Source organism: Podarcis filfolensis, assembly GCF_964270895.1.
Source record: "Podarcis filfolensis genome assembly, chromosome: 9".
Taxonomy (NCBI): domain Eukaryota; kingdom Metazoa; phylum Chordata; class Lepidosauria; order Squamata; family Lacertidae; genus Podarcis; species Podarcis filfolensis.
The window spans coordinates 2,468,151-2,486,361 of NC_139610.1; the positions used below are offsets into that span (position 1 = coordinate 2,468,151).

General features: G+C 43.4%; 1 protein-coding gene across 6 annotated transcripts; it reads right to left on the reverse strand.

Moving 5' to 3' along the window:
- Positions 1–119: 119 nt before the first annotated feature.
- Positions 120–17,768, reverse strand: CHRNA5 (cholinergic receptor nicotinic alpha 5 subunit). Of its 6 annotated transcripts, none has more exons than XM_083630641.1 (6): positions 17,673–17,768; positions 10,250–10,401; positions 8,883–8,927; positions 8,502–8,611; positions 2,666–3,497; positions 120–2,170 (listed from the first exon to the last, which is right to left on the reverse strand). In XM_083630641.1, exons 1-6 carry the CDS (start codon positions 17,737–17,739, stop codon positions 2,009–2,011), a joined length of 1,368 nt encoding a protein of 455 aa, XP_083486767.1. In that variant the 5' UTR covers positions 17,740–17,768; the 3' UTR covers positions 120–2,008. The 6 variants fall into 6 exon arrangements, with proteins under 6 accessions (XP_083486767.1, XP_083486770.1, XP_083486766.1 ...); XM_083630644.1 differs by having other exon boundaries at positions 2,796–3,497; positions 17,655–17,768; XM_083630640.1 differs by having other exon boundaries at positions 2,675–3,497; positions 17,655–17,768.
- Between the last annotated feature and the right edge of the window lie 443 nt (positions 17,769–18,211).

The following is an 18,211-nucleotide window of genomic DNA, read 5'->3' on the forward strand; positions in this document are numbered from 1 at the left end:
ACAACTGGAGCTCACCCCGTTGCAGGGATTCGAACCGCCAACCTTCTGATCAACAAGCCCAAGCGGCTCAGTGGTTTGCACCACAGCGTCACCCATGTCCCTCAGATGTCACTAATGAGTACCAAATGCAATATTTAGTTTATTATCATTAGTATAAGATTTCTCCCAAAGTGCATTAGCGTAGCTGGCAAACTTGGAAATTCTTTTTAAAAACACTTTAAAAACTGGACTCATCCAGATACTTTAATAACCCTCCTCTGCTCAGAAGACAAAACCATTAAGGATCACTATCTTATGCCAAACACAAATATGAATTTTTAACAGACTGCAGCCCATGGTTGAGATGGTTTTCCTACTTTATACCGTATCTCTAAAGTGATTTTAAACAGCATTACAGTCTTCTTCTTTTTTCTGACATAACATGCAAATGTTCAGAGACTTTTTAATTTCAGTATTTGATATTTGTTAGTATGCTAAATTTAAGACCCGTTTACACAACATGTTTTTCTCCATAAGAACAGTGGAGTGTGCCCATGCATGTAGGAAAATAATTGTTAGCCACCATATCACAGATAAGTCTTTAGCTAAGATTCCTGCATTGCAGGGGTTGGACTAGATGACCCATGGGGTCCCTTCCAACTCTACAACTTATGATTCTAAGTCACCTTCTGTAATAAAAAACACCTCATGATTGCAGAAATAGCTGCTGATCTATTAGCTCCTATATTTATTTTCCACACCCAAGTGTACAGCTCCCCCCCCCAAAGTATTAATAATTGAGGCCGAGGGGAGAAATGCATTTTGTTAGGTAGCCCAACATTTCCCAGTCTTCTAAGGCAATCTACCGATGAAACATTAACTTGTTTATACTTGAACATTTCCATGTGTGTTGTAGAACTGAAAATAACAGAAGCCTCACACTAAATCAGACTGAAACCTTGCGGCTCTCATGTTCTTCATTCTCTTCTCCACCCGTCCCATCCCAAATACTTACACAAAAGTAAATATATGCTAGCATCCCCCCCCCCAATTTCATATTCAGAATCTGTTGCAAAATAAATTCCTTTGGCTCTTCAGGGGATGAAGGTTTCCTTGGCCTACATCTTGGGACCCTGCCGTGTTGTGCTATGTGTCCAAACAAGCAGCGGACATTAGAATAGACTCTAGAGAATATTAGCTGTGGTGGAGACCTGGCAGATAAAGGATCATAGGCCAACAGAAGCACTGCAGAAAAGTATGTTGGAGCTAGGTGAAAGCACGAAACCACAATAAATACAGATTGTGGCTAAGAATATGAGCTATGAACAGGCCAGTTTCAGACCACAAACTCGCTAGATTACTTTAAGCCACCCACTCTCAGCCCCCGTTTGAGGATTATAATAGTGTCCTGTCTTACCGAAGCCTTGCACGGGATTACGAAGGCTTAAAATGTTTTGCATTATTCATATATCCTGCCTCTCTCAATGTGGCTTACAAAACACAATACAGGAGCGGAAGAGAACATGGCACCCATATGGCGTGGGATCAGGATTGTTCAGAGAGAACTTCCTCTCCTTGTCCTTGTTCCTCCCTGGTGATACACCTGGCAGTAGCTCCCTCCCAACTCTTCTTAGGCAACGGCTGAGCAGTTGGATCTCGTTCAGCTTGATGAAGTAGCCTTCCAATGCTGGCAGATAGCAGGTCTTAAAAGTGATTATTATTAGTATTTACATTTGGAGTGTCCTTTACTCTACACTGCCCCTCACTTATTCCACAGGTGGTTTTAGGGCACATCAAGGCAGCAATGGCATATCAGTGAGCTCTAATAGGAAAGCAATGAACTAACACTTAAGGGGGGGAAATGCGTATGTCCTAAGAGGTCCATGATTAAACATAAGCATGAACTCCAATCCACACCTTCCAAGATTTCAGAACTGTAGATTAAAATGTGCCAGATAATTTCACTACTATTTACCTCTAAGATTAATATTTCTAGAAAGATTGGTACCATTTTGTCCTCATCACACACTTATTTGTTGGAGCTTCCAATATGGACTGGGACTATTATGTTTGCCCACTTATGGATTACAGGAATAAATAGAGCCAGAGATCCAATAATTGAAACCAGAAGGAACGTCCATAAGAACACACGATCAAGCACCTGAGCTATAAATTTCCAGTCTTCAACAACCTAGAGAGAGAAGAAAGAAAATCAGTACCTTTTCTGAAATACACTCCAGAATATTTGTATACACACTACAACTAAAGAGTAATAATAATGGCACAACCCCTACTGTCTCTCTTATCGGGCCAGATGCAAAATAACTTATTGTGGCTCCCTTTATATCATAATGAAATGGCTGTTCCTAAGAAATAGCCACATATGATTTAAAATGGGGCAGGGAGCCTATTTGTTGCACCACAAAGACATAACATTTTAAATAAGGATTTCTGCATTATCTCTGAAAGTGTCCATTTTCACCTTTGAAATTATTCTCATGCAAAAGTTGCCTTGTTACTTCTATTAGAGATCATGGTGCCTGAAAATATGAGATATCTACAGTGCAGGATATATTTGACATGAGCAGGCAAGGATTTTACTTATGATTAACTCCACAACTGCACATGCGGCTGTTCCAGACTGCCAGCCTCAAGAGTTGACTGCAACGTTAACTAATACACACACCTCACGTACTTCGTTCTCCTTGACAATGTGCCTTGTAATATATCGGATAGAATTTAGGGCGGCTTCCAAGGTAATCCGAGATGCCTCAGCACCATCCGCATTGTTGGCATCCCCCTCCTGAGTGAAATACCTGTCGACGTGGCTTCTCATACAAAGCAGTTTTGGAAGTTTGTGAAGGAATATCCTGCGGACCCAAGGTGCCATTGCATCGTGCGTAGACGAGGACCGATGGTGAACGTTAATAGCAAAGACAGTTATTACAATGGATAATGTAACAAATATCATCGTGAATACCAAGTACTCGCCGATAAGAGGTATAACTTTGGAAGATGACGGTATGATTTCTTCAATGACAAGCAGAAAGACCGTTAAGGAAACCAGAACTGATGTGCACAAAGAAATTTTCTCACCTTCATAAGACGGAAGGTAAAAGACAAGGACGGTTAAGAAGGACAACCCTATGCAGGGAATAATAAGGAACAGTGTATAAAAGAGAGGCAAGCGTCTAATTATAAATGAGTAGGTAATAAATGGATACCAGCAACACCCATCAGTTCTGTTCCCTCTGATTCCTGTTGCCATTACTATTTCCCATTCTCCATTATCAAAGAAATCTCTCTTGTCTACTTCATCATCCACTAGAATTATGTCAACTTGTGAGCCATCATACGTCCAGGATCCAAACTTCATGGAGCAGTTCTGGCGGTCAAATGGAAAGTAAGTGACATCTATGGTGCAGGAGCTTTTGTAATTTGCTGGAGGAGTCCAAGCAATTGTGCCATCGTGTTTCACTACTGTTTTTGTAGATGTTCCTTCAAAACGACCATCTGCACTGAAAAAATATTCAATGAAAAGTTATTTAAAAATGTAACACGCTGAAGTTATTTTCCTCAAACATTTTACTTGGTTATTTTCAGATGTTTATGTGACGCTCTTAACAGTGGCACCCAGTACAGAATGAGGTCAAAATAAATGTTTTTTTTGTATTTTGTTTGAAAACAACAAACAATGCACACTAACAATCCAGCAAGACTATCGTTACCTTGAAGCCGTTGCTCTTGTGCTGGGAAGAGAACTGACGGGAAAGGCAGACGAAATACCCTTTGATGTGGGCAAATGGGGAATGGAGACAGGGAGTCACCCAAAACTCTAGCTCAAGAACCCATACACATTCAGAGACTGCAAAGAAGGAATGGTTCTTATATTTGGTTTGAAATCAACAAGCAAGGCATTTGCTGTATTAAAAGTGGTCTGCTAAATGGGCTTTCTGCAAGCTAAAGATTTGTTTGAAGAACGATTTCACCCATTCTTTCTTTCTTTGTAATATATTTAATTGATTTATACCAAGTTATGCTGAAGGTTATGGATGTCAAGATCCATAATAAAGGTCTTTTATTCTTTCCTGCAAATTCATGTAAGAGTTAGTTCTAGGACTCTAAGCGGCCTGATCAGTCCTGAGACTACTTTGGAGGCCCCCATATGCTATGGCTGCTAAGGTCGCACGCAAAGCTCTGCAGTTTATATGTGGCAGCATTTCCAGCACACAGAGGAAAGCTGAGCTCCAAAACTTTCTGAAGACACCTATTTCAAGGAGTGACTCTGAAATATACTCAGAGTCGCAAAGTGATTTCATGCTCTTTATTCAGCTCATAGTGGTGAGGAGGAATGAATGAATGAATGTCCCCTCAAAGTATCTGCTTTGTATACATTATTTACACAATGGGCTGCACATGATTGGCTAATTCCGGAATTCTACTGTAAGCCAATCAGGTTGTGGATTCACTTCTATCTGGAGCATGATTGGGTGGTTCCTGCCAACCAATCATACTGCTGCCTTGTTCTAGGACCAATCAGACTGCTGCATTCTGAATCCTATTGTTCTAGGACCAATCAGACTGCTGCCTTTTGGATCCTATTGTTCTAGGACCAATCAGACTGCTGCAGTTTGGATCCTATTCAACTCAGTACATAACAGACTCCTTCCTCAGCTTAAACCTGTAGTAAGTGCCTGAGGGCCCCGCTCCTGCCACTCACCACCTGGCCCAGGGCGGGGCCTGACAGGCCTCACAAGGACCCTTGCTGCTACTGCTGTCCAGGAGGACTCGGAGGGGTGCAGAGTTCTTTTTTAAATGTTTTAAAATTTTCTTTTTCCTTTTTGATTTTTTTGTATGTGGGGGTGGGGGGTGGATGTTTGGTTGGGCTTGGGAATTTGTTTGATTTTGATGTATTTGTAATTTTTACAGTTTTTTGTTTGTATTGTTTTACTGTGGTTTGTTTGGGGTTTTTTAAGGGTTTTTTTGTTCTTAAGGGGAGGGGTCAGGGCTGCCGGGGAGTAGGTCCCACAGGGGCGGATGCACTGGGACAACCGATCTCAGTGATCACGGGTAGGAGGAGGAGTTACGCTAAGACTAGACCATGTCATTACCGAGGAGGCAGGTTTAGTCGTTGTCTGAGGACTATCCCTACCTCCAGGTCTGGTCCTGACCGAAAGGATACTGGAATCAGCAGGGGAATCAGCATGACCTGAAAGTGTTGCTGTGCAATGCCAGGTCAATGATGAATAAGACCACTGCCATCCACGACCTGATTGTGGATGGAGGATTTGACCTGGCATATGTGACAGAGACTTGGTTGGATGAAGCAGAAGGGCCTGTCCTTGCCGCTGCTTGTCCACCAGGTTTCTCTTACACACGGCAACCCAGGTCATGTGGGCGGGGAGGGGGGGGTCACAGTGATTTTTAGGAAGTCATTAGTTTGCACCAGGCGTCCTATTGGGAAGACCCAGTTCTCTGAGTGCATGTTCTGGAAGTTGGGCCATAGGGGCAGTACAGGATTCCTTTGGGTGTACTGACCTCCCTGCTGCGCCAAGGATTCCCTGCCCGAGCTGCTTCAGGTTGCGGCGGATGTTCTCCTGGAGACACCTAGCTTGGTTGTCCTAGGGGATTTTAACATCCATGCCAACACAACACTCGGGACTTTGTGGAAAGCATGGCCTCCATGGGGCTGTCCCTGAATAAGTCTGGCCCAACCCATAGCCGCGGACATGTCCTGGACCTGGTGTTTACCTCTATGGATGTTGGTGATCTGACACTAAGTAAAAGTGAAACGAAAGAAGTGCCACGGTCAGATCACTTCCTGGTGCAACTGGACTTCTCCGCAACCCTTCCCCTCTGCAGGGAGGTGGGACAGATTCGGATTGTCTGCCCCCACCACTTAATGGATCCAAATGGTTTCCAGAGAGTGGTAGGGGATGTTTTATCCCAAGTTGATGGCCTTTCAGCTGATTCCCTGGTGGCCCGCTGGAATGCGGAGTTATTGTTTGGCTCCGAAGCGCCCTCTCTGATTGCATGGAGCCTGGACAGCCCCGTGGTTTTTCACAGATCTGAGCGCAATGAAACAATCGTTGAGATGGCTAGAGTGCCGGTGGCGGATGACCCATTCTGAAGCTGACCAGACACGGGTTATAGCTCAGTGTCGAGCCTACCAAGTGGCGGTAGCGACAGCGAAGAAGACTTTCTTCACCGCCTCTACTGCATCTGCAGAAAATAGCAGCAGGAGACTTTTTCAGGTGGTTCGCAATTTAACGGAACCACCTTTACCACTGGTGCCTTGTAAAGACCCCAAGATCTGCTGCAACGATTTTGCAAAGTTTTTTGCAGATAAAATCACTCATATTCGGAAGGAGCTAGACACCACCGTGAGAGCAGGGCTGGGGCGGGAGAATGCTACAGCTCTGTCTGGTCAAGTTGCATGGAATCAATTTCAATCCGTTACCCCCGAGGATGTGGACAGGTTGCTTGGATGCGTGAAACCAACCACCTGTCTCCTTGATCCTTGCCCATCCTGGCTAATAAAAGCAAGCCGAGAAGGGCTGGGTGATGGGCTTCGCGGGGTGGTGAATGCTTCTCTCTGTAAGGGAGCCTTCCCAGACCTGCTGAAAGAGGCAGTTATCAAACCGCTTTTAAAAAAACCATCTTTAGATGATGCCAATATGGCCAACTATCACCCAGTCTCAAATCTTCCATTCTTGGGCAAGGTGATTGAGCGAATGGTTGCTGAACAACTCCAGGCACGCCTGGAAGAAGCGGACCATTTGGATCCCTTCCAGTCGGGATTCAGGCCTCATCATGGGACTGAAACTGCCTTGGTCGCACTGGTCGATGATCTCCGGCGGGCTAGGGACAAAGGTGAGAGCTGTTTCCTAGTTCTGCTGGATCTCTCAGCAGCTTTTGACACCATTAACCATAACATCCTTCTGGACCGTCTAGAGGGGCTGGGAGCTGGGGGCACTGTTATACGGTGGTTCCGCTCCTTCCTCCTGGGCTGTGTTCAGAAAGTGGTGGTGGGGGATGAGTGTTCAAACCCCTGGGCTCTCACTTGTGGGTTGCCTCAGGGTTCTGTCCTCTTCCCCATGTTTTTCAACATCTACATGCAGCCGCTGGGAGAGATCATCAGGGGGTTTGGGCTGGGTGTTCATCAGTATGCAGATGACACCCAGCTCTACCTCTCTTTCAAATCGGAACCAGTGAAGGAGGTGAAGGTCCTGTGTGAGTGTCTGGAGGCGGTTGGCGGATGGATGGCGGCTAACAGATTGAGGTTGAAGACCGAAGTACTGTTTTTGGGGGACAGGAGGCGGGCAGGTGTGGAGGATTCCCTGGTCCTGAATGGGGTAACTGTGCCCCTGAAGGACCAGGTGCGCAGCCTGGGAGTCATTTTGGACTCACAGCTGTCCATGGAGGCACAGGTCAATTCTGGTACACAGGCTGAGACCCTACCTGCCTGCGGACTGTCTCGCCAGAGTGGTGCATGCTCTGGTTATCTCCTGCTTGGACTACTGCAATGAGCTCTATGTGGGGCTACCTTTGAAGGTGACCCGGAAAGTACAACTAATCCAGAATGCGGCAGCCACACTGGTGACTGGGAGCGGCCGCCGAGACCATATAACACCAGTCTTGAAAGACCTACATTGGCTCCCAGTACGTATCCGAGCACAATTCAAAGTGTTGGTGCTGACCTTAAAGGCCTAAACGGCCTTGGTCCAGTATACCTGAAGGACCGTCTCCACCTCCATCGTTCTGCCTGGACGCTGAGGTCCAGCACCGAGGGCCTTCTGGCGGTTCCCTCGCTGCGAGAAGCCAAGTTACAGGGAACCAGGCAGAGGGCCTTCTCGGTAGTGGCACCCACCCTGTGGAACGCCCTCCCACCAGTTGTCAAAGAGAAAAATAACTATCAAACTTTTAGAAGACATCTAAAGGCAGCCCTCTTTAGGGAAGCTTTTAATGTTTAATAGGTTATTGTATTTTAGTGTTTTGTCGGAAGCCGCCCAGAGTGGCTGGGGGGACCCAGCCAGATGGGCGGGGTATAAATAAATTTTATTATTATTATTATTATTATTATTATTATTATTATTATTATTATTACTGTTCTGCTTGCATTTCACTATCTCTTATAACACTCCGCTTTTGCTCTTACAAAATGAATGGCTAAAGGGTCCCTTTTACTTTTTACTTCTTTTATCTAACAAAGACCATGAGGCTGCCATTTAGTGAGATGCAAATCACTCAGGTAGTGTTCTGTGGAATGTCTCTTTCACCACACAGCACACATAACTGAAGAAAATACATCTCTCCAGCAAAAATAATATATTTCATGGTTTGAAACTATTACTCTCATTTGAGAATTCTGCATGAATGCCATGCTATCGTGCCAAATATATCATTTCAGGAAAAAAAGATGCTCTCAACTCTAGCAATTTCAAAATACAACTTATTCAAATTATTTCTCTCTTTAATTTTTGGAACGGTAAGAATTGTGTTAAAAAACATTAAATACTTACTTGTCATACAAAACAATATCTGGGATCCATATAGAATCTGAAGGGACACGGATAGATGTTATTCCAGCATAATCTTTAGGGTCCCACTTCAGTTTTACATCAATCCATTCCTACAAAGAGAGTAAAGATAGTATTAATTGATAAACTAATTTGTTTACTTTACAGTGCAATTATATACAGGCCTATTCAGAAATAAGCACCACTGAATTAAATGGGATTTATTCCCAGAATAGTGTGCATAGGATTTCATCACCGCTGTAGCAACCTGGTTATTTGAGTTTACACTGAATAGTACACCTCAGTCGCAACCGAATGGTATAGATCAACATCCCTCCCAACATCATGGTTACAGTCCAAACTTTTTCCTAATATACTACTCACCTGCTTCAACCAAACATTTGTTGTCATCAGTTGATTTTTCTCATCCTATTGAGAGAAAAAAGCATTTCGTATGAATGACAGTACACTTCTCTCACTTCCAGACAGCAGTCAATTAACATATGGCATATATTCTACAGCTCTCACCAGGGCAGCCTCCAGGCTGACACCTGAATTTCCCAAAATGCCCCAGACTAACGCTATGTTGTGGTTGCTCTGGGGCACTGGAGGACCTTTAATCTATTTATTATTGGCTGGAAAGTTTTTCTTTCCTTTTCAAAAACTTTTTTTAATTTTTCAACACAAGAGTATGGAAAGTCATCAGAGAAATACTTACATAATAATGGTAAGTACAATTCTACACAGGTTTATTAAACTAACATATTATTCAGGACAGGATTTTTTTTTTTAGGTGCCGATAAGAAGTCCTGCAGGTCATTGTTTGAAACATAAGATAAAAGTCCCAATTGTTCTACTGGTTCTTACCCTTGCATCACATGACTCACGTCGGCTATCTTTTCAGCAGTTGTGAGGTTCAGTAAGTTTTTATACCACAACTCGAGAGACATATCATTTAAGTTATTCCATTTTTGTGCAAAAGAAAGTCTGGCAGCTACAAGAAATCAAGTTAGCAGTTCCTTTGAAGATAATTGTTTGAGAGAATCATCTCACACAGTGCTATTTTTCTTTTAAAAAAAGAGGTGCCGGAACTCTCCCACTTATGTCTACACACAGAGGCCTCAGATACATGACAGAATAAGCAAGCTCCTCTTAAACCAGGGCTGGATTGTGACCATGCCTCTCCCTTGCTGCACAGGCTCCTGCACAACCTCTCCTCTCCTGCGCAGCTCAAAGAAGCCATACTATTGCTTGACATGTCTTCCAAACCCAGGCTTACCAAGCAGTAAGTCAGAAATAACCTGAGAATGAATGCTGGTTTATTTATAGCTTACAACTCGTTGTTTATTTGAAACAAATAAACCACTGACTGGATTTAGACAACACAAGAAGGCATAGTATGGCTTGTATGAGCTACGAGAGGACACAATAAGCAAAAGGCATATTCATGATTAAACTATGCTTTAAAGCAAACTCTGGCTTTTTATAACATGCAAACCAGGCCTGTGTGAACAGATAGCATATGAATGCATGGTTCCTTCCTCCTATCCTCTCAACAGCAAGTGACCAATAACACACGTACAACTTTTGCAACCCCAACACCCTGTGTGGCGTTATGGCATCCTCTTTATGAGGAGAAGAGGCTCTGTGAAAAAGCCAGGGATGCTGTTCGGACGATGTGCTTCTGACAAGCAACTACTTTACGCTACCATGCCTATTTAAAGAGCAAACAGCAGAGGTTTCCAACGTACCACATCCACTAACTGTGAAATTGCAAGGCCAAACTTCACTTTGATTGTGTCGTTCAGACGCTCTACTGGGCGAACCCATCTTTCATAATCTTCAAATAAGTATTTAAACAGACGGTCTTCACTTTTAGCAATAAAGGAAGGTTCAGACATACCTGTACAGATGGAAAAGAGGTAACACAAACATTACAATTCTCCTTCTTTGTATACAGATGGCAACCATTTTGCACGCGCTTGATTGGCACGTGACCACGGATGTGTGCGCCATTTTTGGCCCTGGAAAGGGATGGAAAGGGGTAGGCTTACACCCGCTCCACTGACACACACAATGACATGGAACACAACCCGTGTAAACGGGGAATTGCCTGTATAGGAGGAAAGAAGCAACAATTTATGCTTTTTCAAATTTGACTTATGACTTAATACAGGTAAGGTAAAAATGGGCATGATAGTCATGTCAGTTTGCATTTCTTGGTGCAGAAAGTATTGATCTAATGTGTAGAGGTCTTTCCTATTCAAATTCATTCAATAGGTTTCTGGAAGCTTCTCTGTGTGAAAGTAGCTTCATGATGTTTGGGTTATACCTTCAGAGAAGCAGAGTACAGCTGATGTAAACTGGTTCTCTTATCTCTTTCTGTTAAGGTCATGCTGATATAGGCCAGAAGGAGCATGGGTCTTTCTTACTTTCTATCTCTCTTCCTTCTGGTGTGGTGCTCGGTACATCGCATGCTTAGCCTTATGGCTTAGTCTTGTTATAAGTTTTTGCTGCAACGGGATTGTTTATGGAATGTACCAATCCTGAATGTATTGGGTTTGTGACCATTATGCTCATTTGCCTTCAGTAGCAGTAAAGCTCTGCTGGGTGAAATACAATTGCCTCTGGTCTATTTTTTGGGAACTCTGCATCGTGTTTAAGTTTTTCCTTCTCCAGAGAAGGCGCAACAATTCAGTGGATGAGAAGGGCAAGTACAGGCAATCTCCCATTCATGTGGGAACTCCGTAAGAAGGGTATTTACAGATTGGGAAGTGTATTGCATTTGTGGCCATAGATTATGACCCCACATACCCTGTTAACCATCCTGTGGGCTGTTTCATTCTCCTCCATGTAAATCACACTGCAAGGAAAAGTAACACTTTGCTAACTATAGTTTGGAGGTGTGGGTTGACACCTCCCGGTTTGCATGGACATTCGCTCTCTCTTTCGGTTTTGGACGTAGCTATGGTCAGCCTTATGGAGGCAGTAGCATTTTTGCTAACCACAGTTGGCACCAAAGAAAAATTGGCAACCACAGATAGAAGTGGACTTGATACAGCTGACTTTGATTAATGCTAACATTGGTTCAAGTGTAATGTGGACCAGTTACCCCTGTAACTAACAGCTGTTCTGTCATGAAAATATTTCACTCTCCCTTCAACCATTTCAATTTCACACATTATCAATTTTTGTCTAAGATACTCCATAGTCTGTACTATACACCATTTATTGAAATACACCTGGAAAAACTGAGAGAAAACAGAGAAATCCACGCTATTGTTTGTATAGTTGTACCTTGGATCCCAAACGCCTTGGTACTTGGACGTATTATCTCCCGAAAGCTGCAAACCCAGAAGTGAGTGTTCTGGTTTGCGAACGTTCTTTGGAACCCGAACATCTGATGTGGCTTCTGATTGGCTGCAGGAGCTTTGGTTTCTGAACGTTTTCGAAGTCGAATGGACTTCCGGAACGGATTCCGTTCAACTTTCAAGGTAACACTGTATATAAATCTGGTAGTTTCCATGAAATATTAGCTTCCTCACCACTCCACCACCCCGGCTGAAAAATCACGTTATGCAACCTGGAGCAATTTGAGAAAGCCAACAGCAGTAGTAGATGCAGAAAATGTGAGTGCTGACACCATAATATTCTGCTAAATTTGGCTCATATCCTAAATTTACCACAACGGCAGTGTTCAAAAAGCTATAAAACTGTGATGCTGAAAACAGAATTTATAGGTAAACATCAGCAGACGCTACATCAGATGCCAAGGAGATAAAGAATTACACAACTTTTAGAAGACATCTGAATGCAGCCCTAGATTGGGAATTTTTTTATGCTGATGTTTTATTGTGTTTCTATATGCATTAGAGGCCTTCCGGAGTAGCTGGGGTGGCCCAACCAGATGGGCAGGGTATAAATGATAAAACAACAACAACAACATCTTGCAAGCTTGGCAATGAACCAGTGGGAAATATAAGTTGTACTTGGTTGTTACAAGGAATGCAATTGGGTTGTATATTTATGCCTTTTTTAATTAAAAAATCTTATCAATTTCTCTCTCTCTCTCTCTCTCTCTCACACACACACAAAATCTTAACATGTTTTAACATAAAATGTAAATTGTTTCTCCGGTGACTTCCCCTCCTCCCTTTCCATGGTTTCCATATTTACCCTGACACGCTGCATCTTTCATCCATAGTCCTCCTATATTATTCAATACGCTGGTGGCTGTTATAGCTTTCCTTCCCCTCTGTGCAGTGGCAATCTCAGATTAAGAGCTTAACAGAGCAGAGAAATGTTCCCTTCTGAATTATTTGGAAAGCAGTTGGCATTTTGTAGACATTAATGCAAGGACAATTATTCAAGTTGTGGCCTTGCAAGCTGTCTGGCAATAGCAATAAGGCTGCGGTCGGCTGTCATACAGGCAAGCTTTAGAAAGGTCCCCTTGTGAATTTCACCAGCCATCTGTTAAGAGGTGCTGAAATCATGCCCAAATTTTAGTAAACGCACTGATCCAGTGCATGCTGACTCAGATGTATTCACAGGGAATTCATAGGGAATTCAGTGCATGGGATTAAACCCCAAAATGACATACATACATATATACATACATACATATGAACGTTTTTATACCAAGCTGTTGAGTTTTAATCAGTGCGCCCAGAAGGCAATTGTTATGGGGGCAAAGAGGTCAAAGGAGACAATATAAAAAAAGAAAGAAAGATGCAAAGTAAGATGGCTGTAAGGTATACCTATTATAGCCACACATAGTTTGTCTATTTTGTGAAGTTTATGAATGCAAATTGACATTTTATGTAAATGTATATGCAAATTAGGGACAGCCTTCAGGCTCCTAGAGAGTTGCAAAATCAAGTCTCCAATGCAGCAAGGCCTGTGTGCAGGTACATAATCTGTTATAGCTGCACTGTACTGTAAACAACTATTTTCCAGTGCCAGCTACGCAGAATTGTATTGCCAGCTCCACTGGCTTTCACAGTGATCATTGCCAACATATCCATATTAGCATTCTCATTTGGGGAGTTACATAAGCACTCCTCTTGCTCTAATTTCTCTGTAGCCTACTGGAAAATTTGCATTATTAGAAGTAGAGCATGAGAGCATCAGAGGAAAACCACAGGAGAAAAGCATTCATATTTGAAACTAGCAGCTGCATCTCCTTTCTCAAAAACGTTTAATACTCTTGCTTGAGGATAAACATCTGTAGAGAACCATAATCACTTATGGTTTAATCAAACAGTTTGCAAATCACATTTCAGAGCCAGTTATATATGAAGCAGTTCTGCAGTATTGCAACAAGGATTATGTGCACATTACTTTTTAATCTTAACTGGCACACACACCAATCCGATGCCAGTTTAAAGCAATTCCTTACAAATGGAATTTCCAGCAGAGTTCTCTGTGATGTTCTAGTACAGTGGTACCTTGGTTCTCAAACACCTTGGTACTCAAACAACTTGGAACCCAAACACTGCAAACCCAGAAGTTAGTGTTTTGCAGACTTTTTTTGGAAGACGAACGTGCTCCGTTTTGAGTGTTACGCTTCCGATTTGAGTGCCACACTTCTGTTTTGAGGTCTGTTTTTGCTATTTTGTGTTTTTGCGGCTTTTTTGTTTTGTTTTTGTGACTGTGTAGAACCCAGTTCAGCTACTGATTGATTGTGTGACTACAGTACATTGTTTATTGCTTTCATTTTATGGATCAATGGTCTCGTAAAAGACCATGTTAAATTCATGCTAAATTGCTGTTTTAGGGGTTGTTTTTAAAAGTCTGGAACAGATTAATCCATTTTGCATTACTTTCTATGGGAAAGCGGGCCTTGGTTTTGGAACGGACTTCTGGAACGGATTAAGTTTGAGAACCAATGTACAACGGTATGTTCTACTGAGTTCATCTGGGCTTATGCTGAGATTGCAACCTCATTTCAACAGCCTTCCTGTCCCCAAATGTGATAAATCACTTTTAGAGTGGAAAACACCATGCAAACTAGTTCATTATCCAATGCACTGTGGGACTGAGTTTGACAATACCTATGGCTGAGGTTGTACTCATGGTTAACAGGGATTGGAGCCTAAATCCAGTAATCAAGCCATAGGACCTCAGCACCTCTCAGCTCCGCGAGAAGCAGAAAACTCCCACCTGTTGCCTCATAGCTACAGAATTAGGTTGAAATCCTATAGACAGGTATTCATGAGAAAGTCCCATCTGCTGGTCTTAACACCCAAGAGGGTCAAGTCTTTATGGAAAGGTGTGTTTTGTCAAATATTAAGTCATTTAGGGCGGCTTCATTTTGGACCAATGGAAGTTTCTAGGTTCTCTTCAAGAGCAGCCCATATAAAGCACACTAGTAAATTTCAGATTGGATTACTGCAGAGTGTGAAATATAGTGGCCAGGTCATCTCTATCAAAAGGGGGGGGGCATTACTGGCAAAGCAGACAAAGCTTGAAATGGGCACGCCCAGCCTCTGACAATGATGAATCCAGAAGCAACCCCAATCTACGGACCTGCTCCTTCCAGGGGAGTAAGACCATCCAGAACAGGCAGTCTCCCCACTTCCTAGACTCAAGAGCCTGGAAGGCGGAGCACCCCGTCTTTTCAGGATTCAGCTTCTGTTACTGGTGCACATCCAGCCCATCTCCATCTCCAAGCACCAGTCTAGCTCAACTGTCTCTCCCGATTCATATGGAACAGAAGGACAAAGGCAAACAACCAGATTTATACTATTGTTGTAACTGATGTCATGAAACAGAAGTTTGACTAGAAGCATCACTGCATTTCTTCCATTGCAATATTCAGTCTCCCATCTTTGCATTTTTTAAAATTAAAATGTTAAAATGCTCAACTTGATGTTCTCAATATTTTTCTTCTTCACATCACACCAAGCATTAAACTGAACAAAAGTTTTGAGACAGTATTTTCGTACCACCTCACACAGAAAGGAAGCTTAAATACTGCATTTCCGCAATTTAGCTATTATGACTCAAAATGCATACTTCATTTTTCTTTTTATTTATTAAATGCCTTTCCCATCTACTTGGCAAGAATACCTGGCAGTTCAAATACATTCAATAAAACAAAATTTTTACCAGGCTGGAGTCTACAGGATTCTATAGCCAGTCTTTCCACTGTAATCCTAATGCTTTCAGTTTTTGCGTACATTTTTGTTTTGCTTTATTGTGCATTTCTAAACTAACTTCTGTTCTACTTATTTCTGGAAGGTTAGTTATTTAGAGATCCATTCTGTGTACCTCCTGAAGAAGATTCCCATGTCCCACATAAATGTACAGGAAGCAGCATCAGAACAGTAGCAGCAAACTAGGAATAAGGAAGCAAGAAAATATGTCAAATCTACCATTATGATTGTGTAAGATAGGCAAAAGCAATATGCTTATAAGAACAAATTTGCTTGATTGTGTTTAACAAGGTAAAGGAAGGGACATAAATATGTACGAGAGCAGAGAATGTTCAATATATAAACATACATTAATAAAATAGGTAAGAGGGATTATGTATGAATAAAAACCAGAATGAAGTGTAGTCATAGCATCATCAGTTTTTTCTGCAGAACAGAATTGCAAATCTGCTTCCACATTGTCTCCCTAGGATTACAATGCCAATGTTCAAAGCCCTCAATTGTCCTTCAAATAAGCCTTAAATCATCAGAAATCTCTCCAAAGCAAGGAAACATTCAGCATATAACATGTCACAAGCCTGTATCCACTTAAATGCCTGCAGGATTCTCATCCCCAACCAAAACAACCACCTTCCACTATTAGTTTTAAATTCCAGTATCCAGCATCATCCCTTTGTAAAGACAAAAAACAGACTTCTGCATCTTTTCTGGACAGCCCACTGTAAAAGTTAGCCTAGAAAAGTCAGATTGCCAAGTCTTTGCAGGGCAACTGCCCTGCCCAAAATGGGGGTGGGGGCAGTTATGGATAGGGAAAAGTCAAATGTTGTTGTTTAGTCGTTTAGTTGTGTCCGACTCTTCGTGACCCCCTGGACCAGAGCACGCCAGGCGCTCCTGTCTTCCACTGCCTCCCACAGTTTGGTCAGACTCATGTTTGTATCTTCAAGAACACTATCCAACCATCTCGTCCTCTGTCGTCCCCTTCTCCTTGTGCCCTCCATCTTTCCCAACGTCAGGGTCTTTTCCAGGGAGTCTTCTCTTCTCATGAGGTGGCCAAAGTCTTGGAGCCTCAGCTTCAGGATCTGTCCTTCCAGTGAGCACTCAGGGCTAATTTCCTTCAGAATGGATACGTTTGATCTTCTTGCAGTCCATGGGACTCTCAAGAGTCTCCTCTAGCACCATAATTCAAAAGCATCAATTCTTTGGCGATCAGCCTTCTTTATGGTCCAGCTCTCACTTCCATACATCACTACTGGGAAAACCATAGCTTTAACTATACGGACCTTTGTCAAATACTCCCCTGCTAAAATCCTACTTTATCATAATTCTGAGCAAAATGACCCATGAGAATTGCTTGAATTATATGAAACTGTACAAAATGCTCTTCCTTCACTCTCACAAGTTAGCAACCAATTTATGGCAGTTATGTGCATATTGACCCAGAAGCCTTTTAAAGATATAATTGGACCAACAAAGATCTCTGCATTTTTGTCATAATTCCAAGGGATATGAATGCTGCCAACCCATTGCTTACTCTAGCCACTTACTTGGGAGCAAGGAGCATTTGAACTCAACGCGGTTTTCTTCTGAGTAGACATATAGAGCAATGCCCTTACCTGGGATTCAATCCTTTGGAAAGCCAGGATGGCTTCCTTCCCAGTGGACAAATATAGGGTGAGGCTATTCAGTCCCGATTACGGTGCCCACTTGTTCCAGTACCATCCCGCAAAACAGAAACACGCATTTACATGAAAGTTACTTTATCCGTTTTTAGCATTACCGCGGGCTCTGAACTCACCGCACCCCCCGCGAGGGCACGACTGGGCACCACTATTTCCCGGGGGGAGAGAACGGTCTGCACCCAAAAGAGCCCCGTGTCCGGTGGCACCTGGGAGGCGCAAGGGATGGATCGCTCTGCGAGGAGGATCATCGCCCACTGAGCCCCAGTCCTCCCGCATCCCGGCCAGCCTCCCTCCGCCAGCCCCGCTGGGGCCCCGCTTACCCGGGGAAGGCGCTCCGCCCGCGCCGCCCGGCCCCGCCAGCAGCTGCAGGAGCAGCAGGAGGCTTCTCCGCACGGAGCCCGCCATGCCTCGGCCAGGACGGAGCGGCGGCGCCTCCGGAGTAAGAGGAGGAGCAGGAGGAGGAGGAGGAGGAAGAGGCGCCGCCCCGAGTGGCCGCGGCGCGCTGCGCAAAGATCTGCGGGCGGAAAGACCTCCTGCAAGAATCCCCCGTGCGCCCCCCAAACAAGCACAGTTAGCACACGCACACCCCCCCGCAAAAGAATTACTTGCGCGTTTCTTTCTCTCCTTCTTAGGTATTTTTATTGGGTTTGACACCCCGAAAGTTGTTGAGCTTTTTAAGGAACATCCCTTCCCCCCCCCCAAAAAAACACCCCCGATTCTTAAATTGACTTCTCCGAACCGCTCCCCAGAAATCCCGGTAATGATCTGGAAAATCCGGGCATATGGCAGCCCTGAATATACATGCACGAAGAGAAGGTAAGGGAGCCCCAAGGGTCATCTAGTCCCACCCACTATAATGGAGGGAATACCGATAAAA

What these genes read in the sequence shown, in the direction of transcription:
- CHRNA5 (XM_083630639.1), bottom strand. Translation starts at nt 17,739, where the DNA reads ATGGCGGGCTCCGTGCGGAGAAGCCTCCTGCTGCTCCTGCAGCTGCTG. An exon ending in TTTCACAGTTAGTGGATGTG is followed by an intron (nt 8,928 to 10,249) that starts GTACGTTGGAAA and finishes TTCTCTCAATAG; the next exon opens with GATGAGAAAAATCAACTGAT. An exon ending in GATATTGTTTTGTATGACAA is followed by an intron (nt 3,498 to 8,501) that starts GTAAGTATTTAA and finishes ATATTTTTTCAG; the next exon opens with TGCAGATGGTCGTTTTGAAG.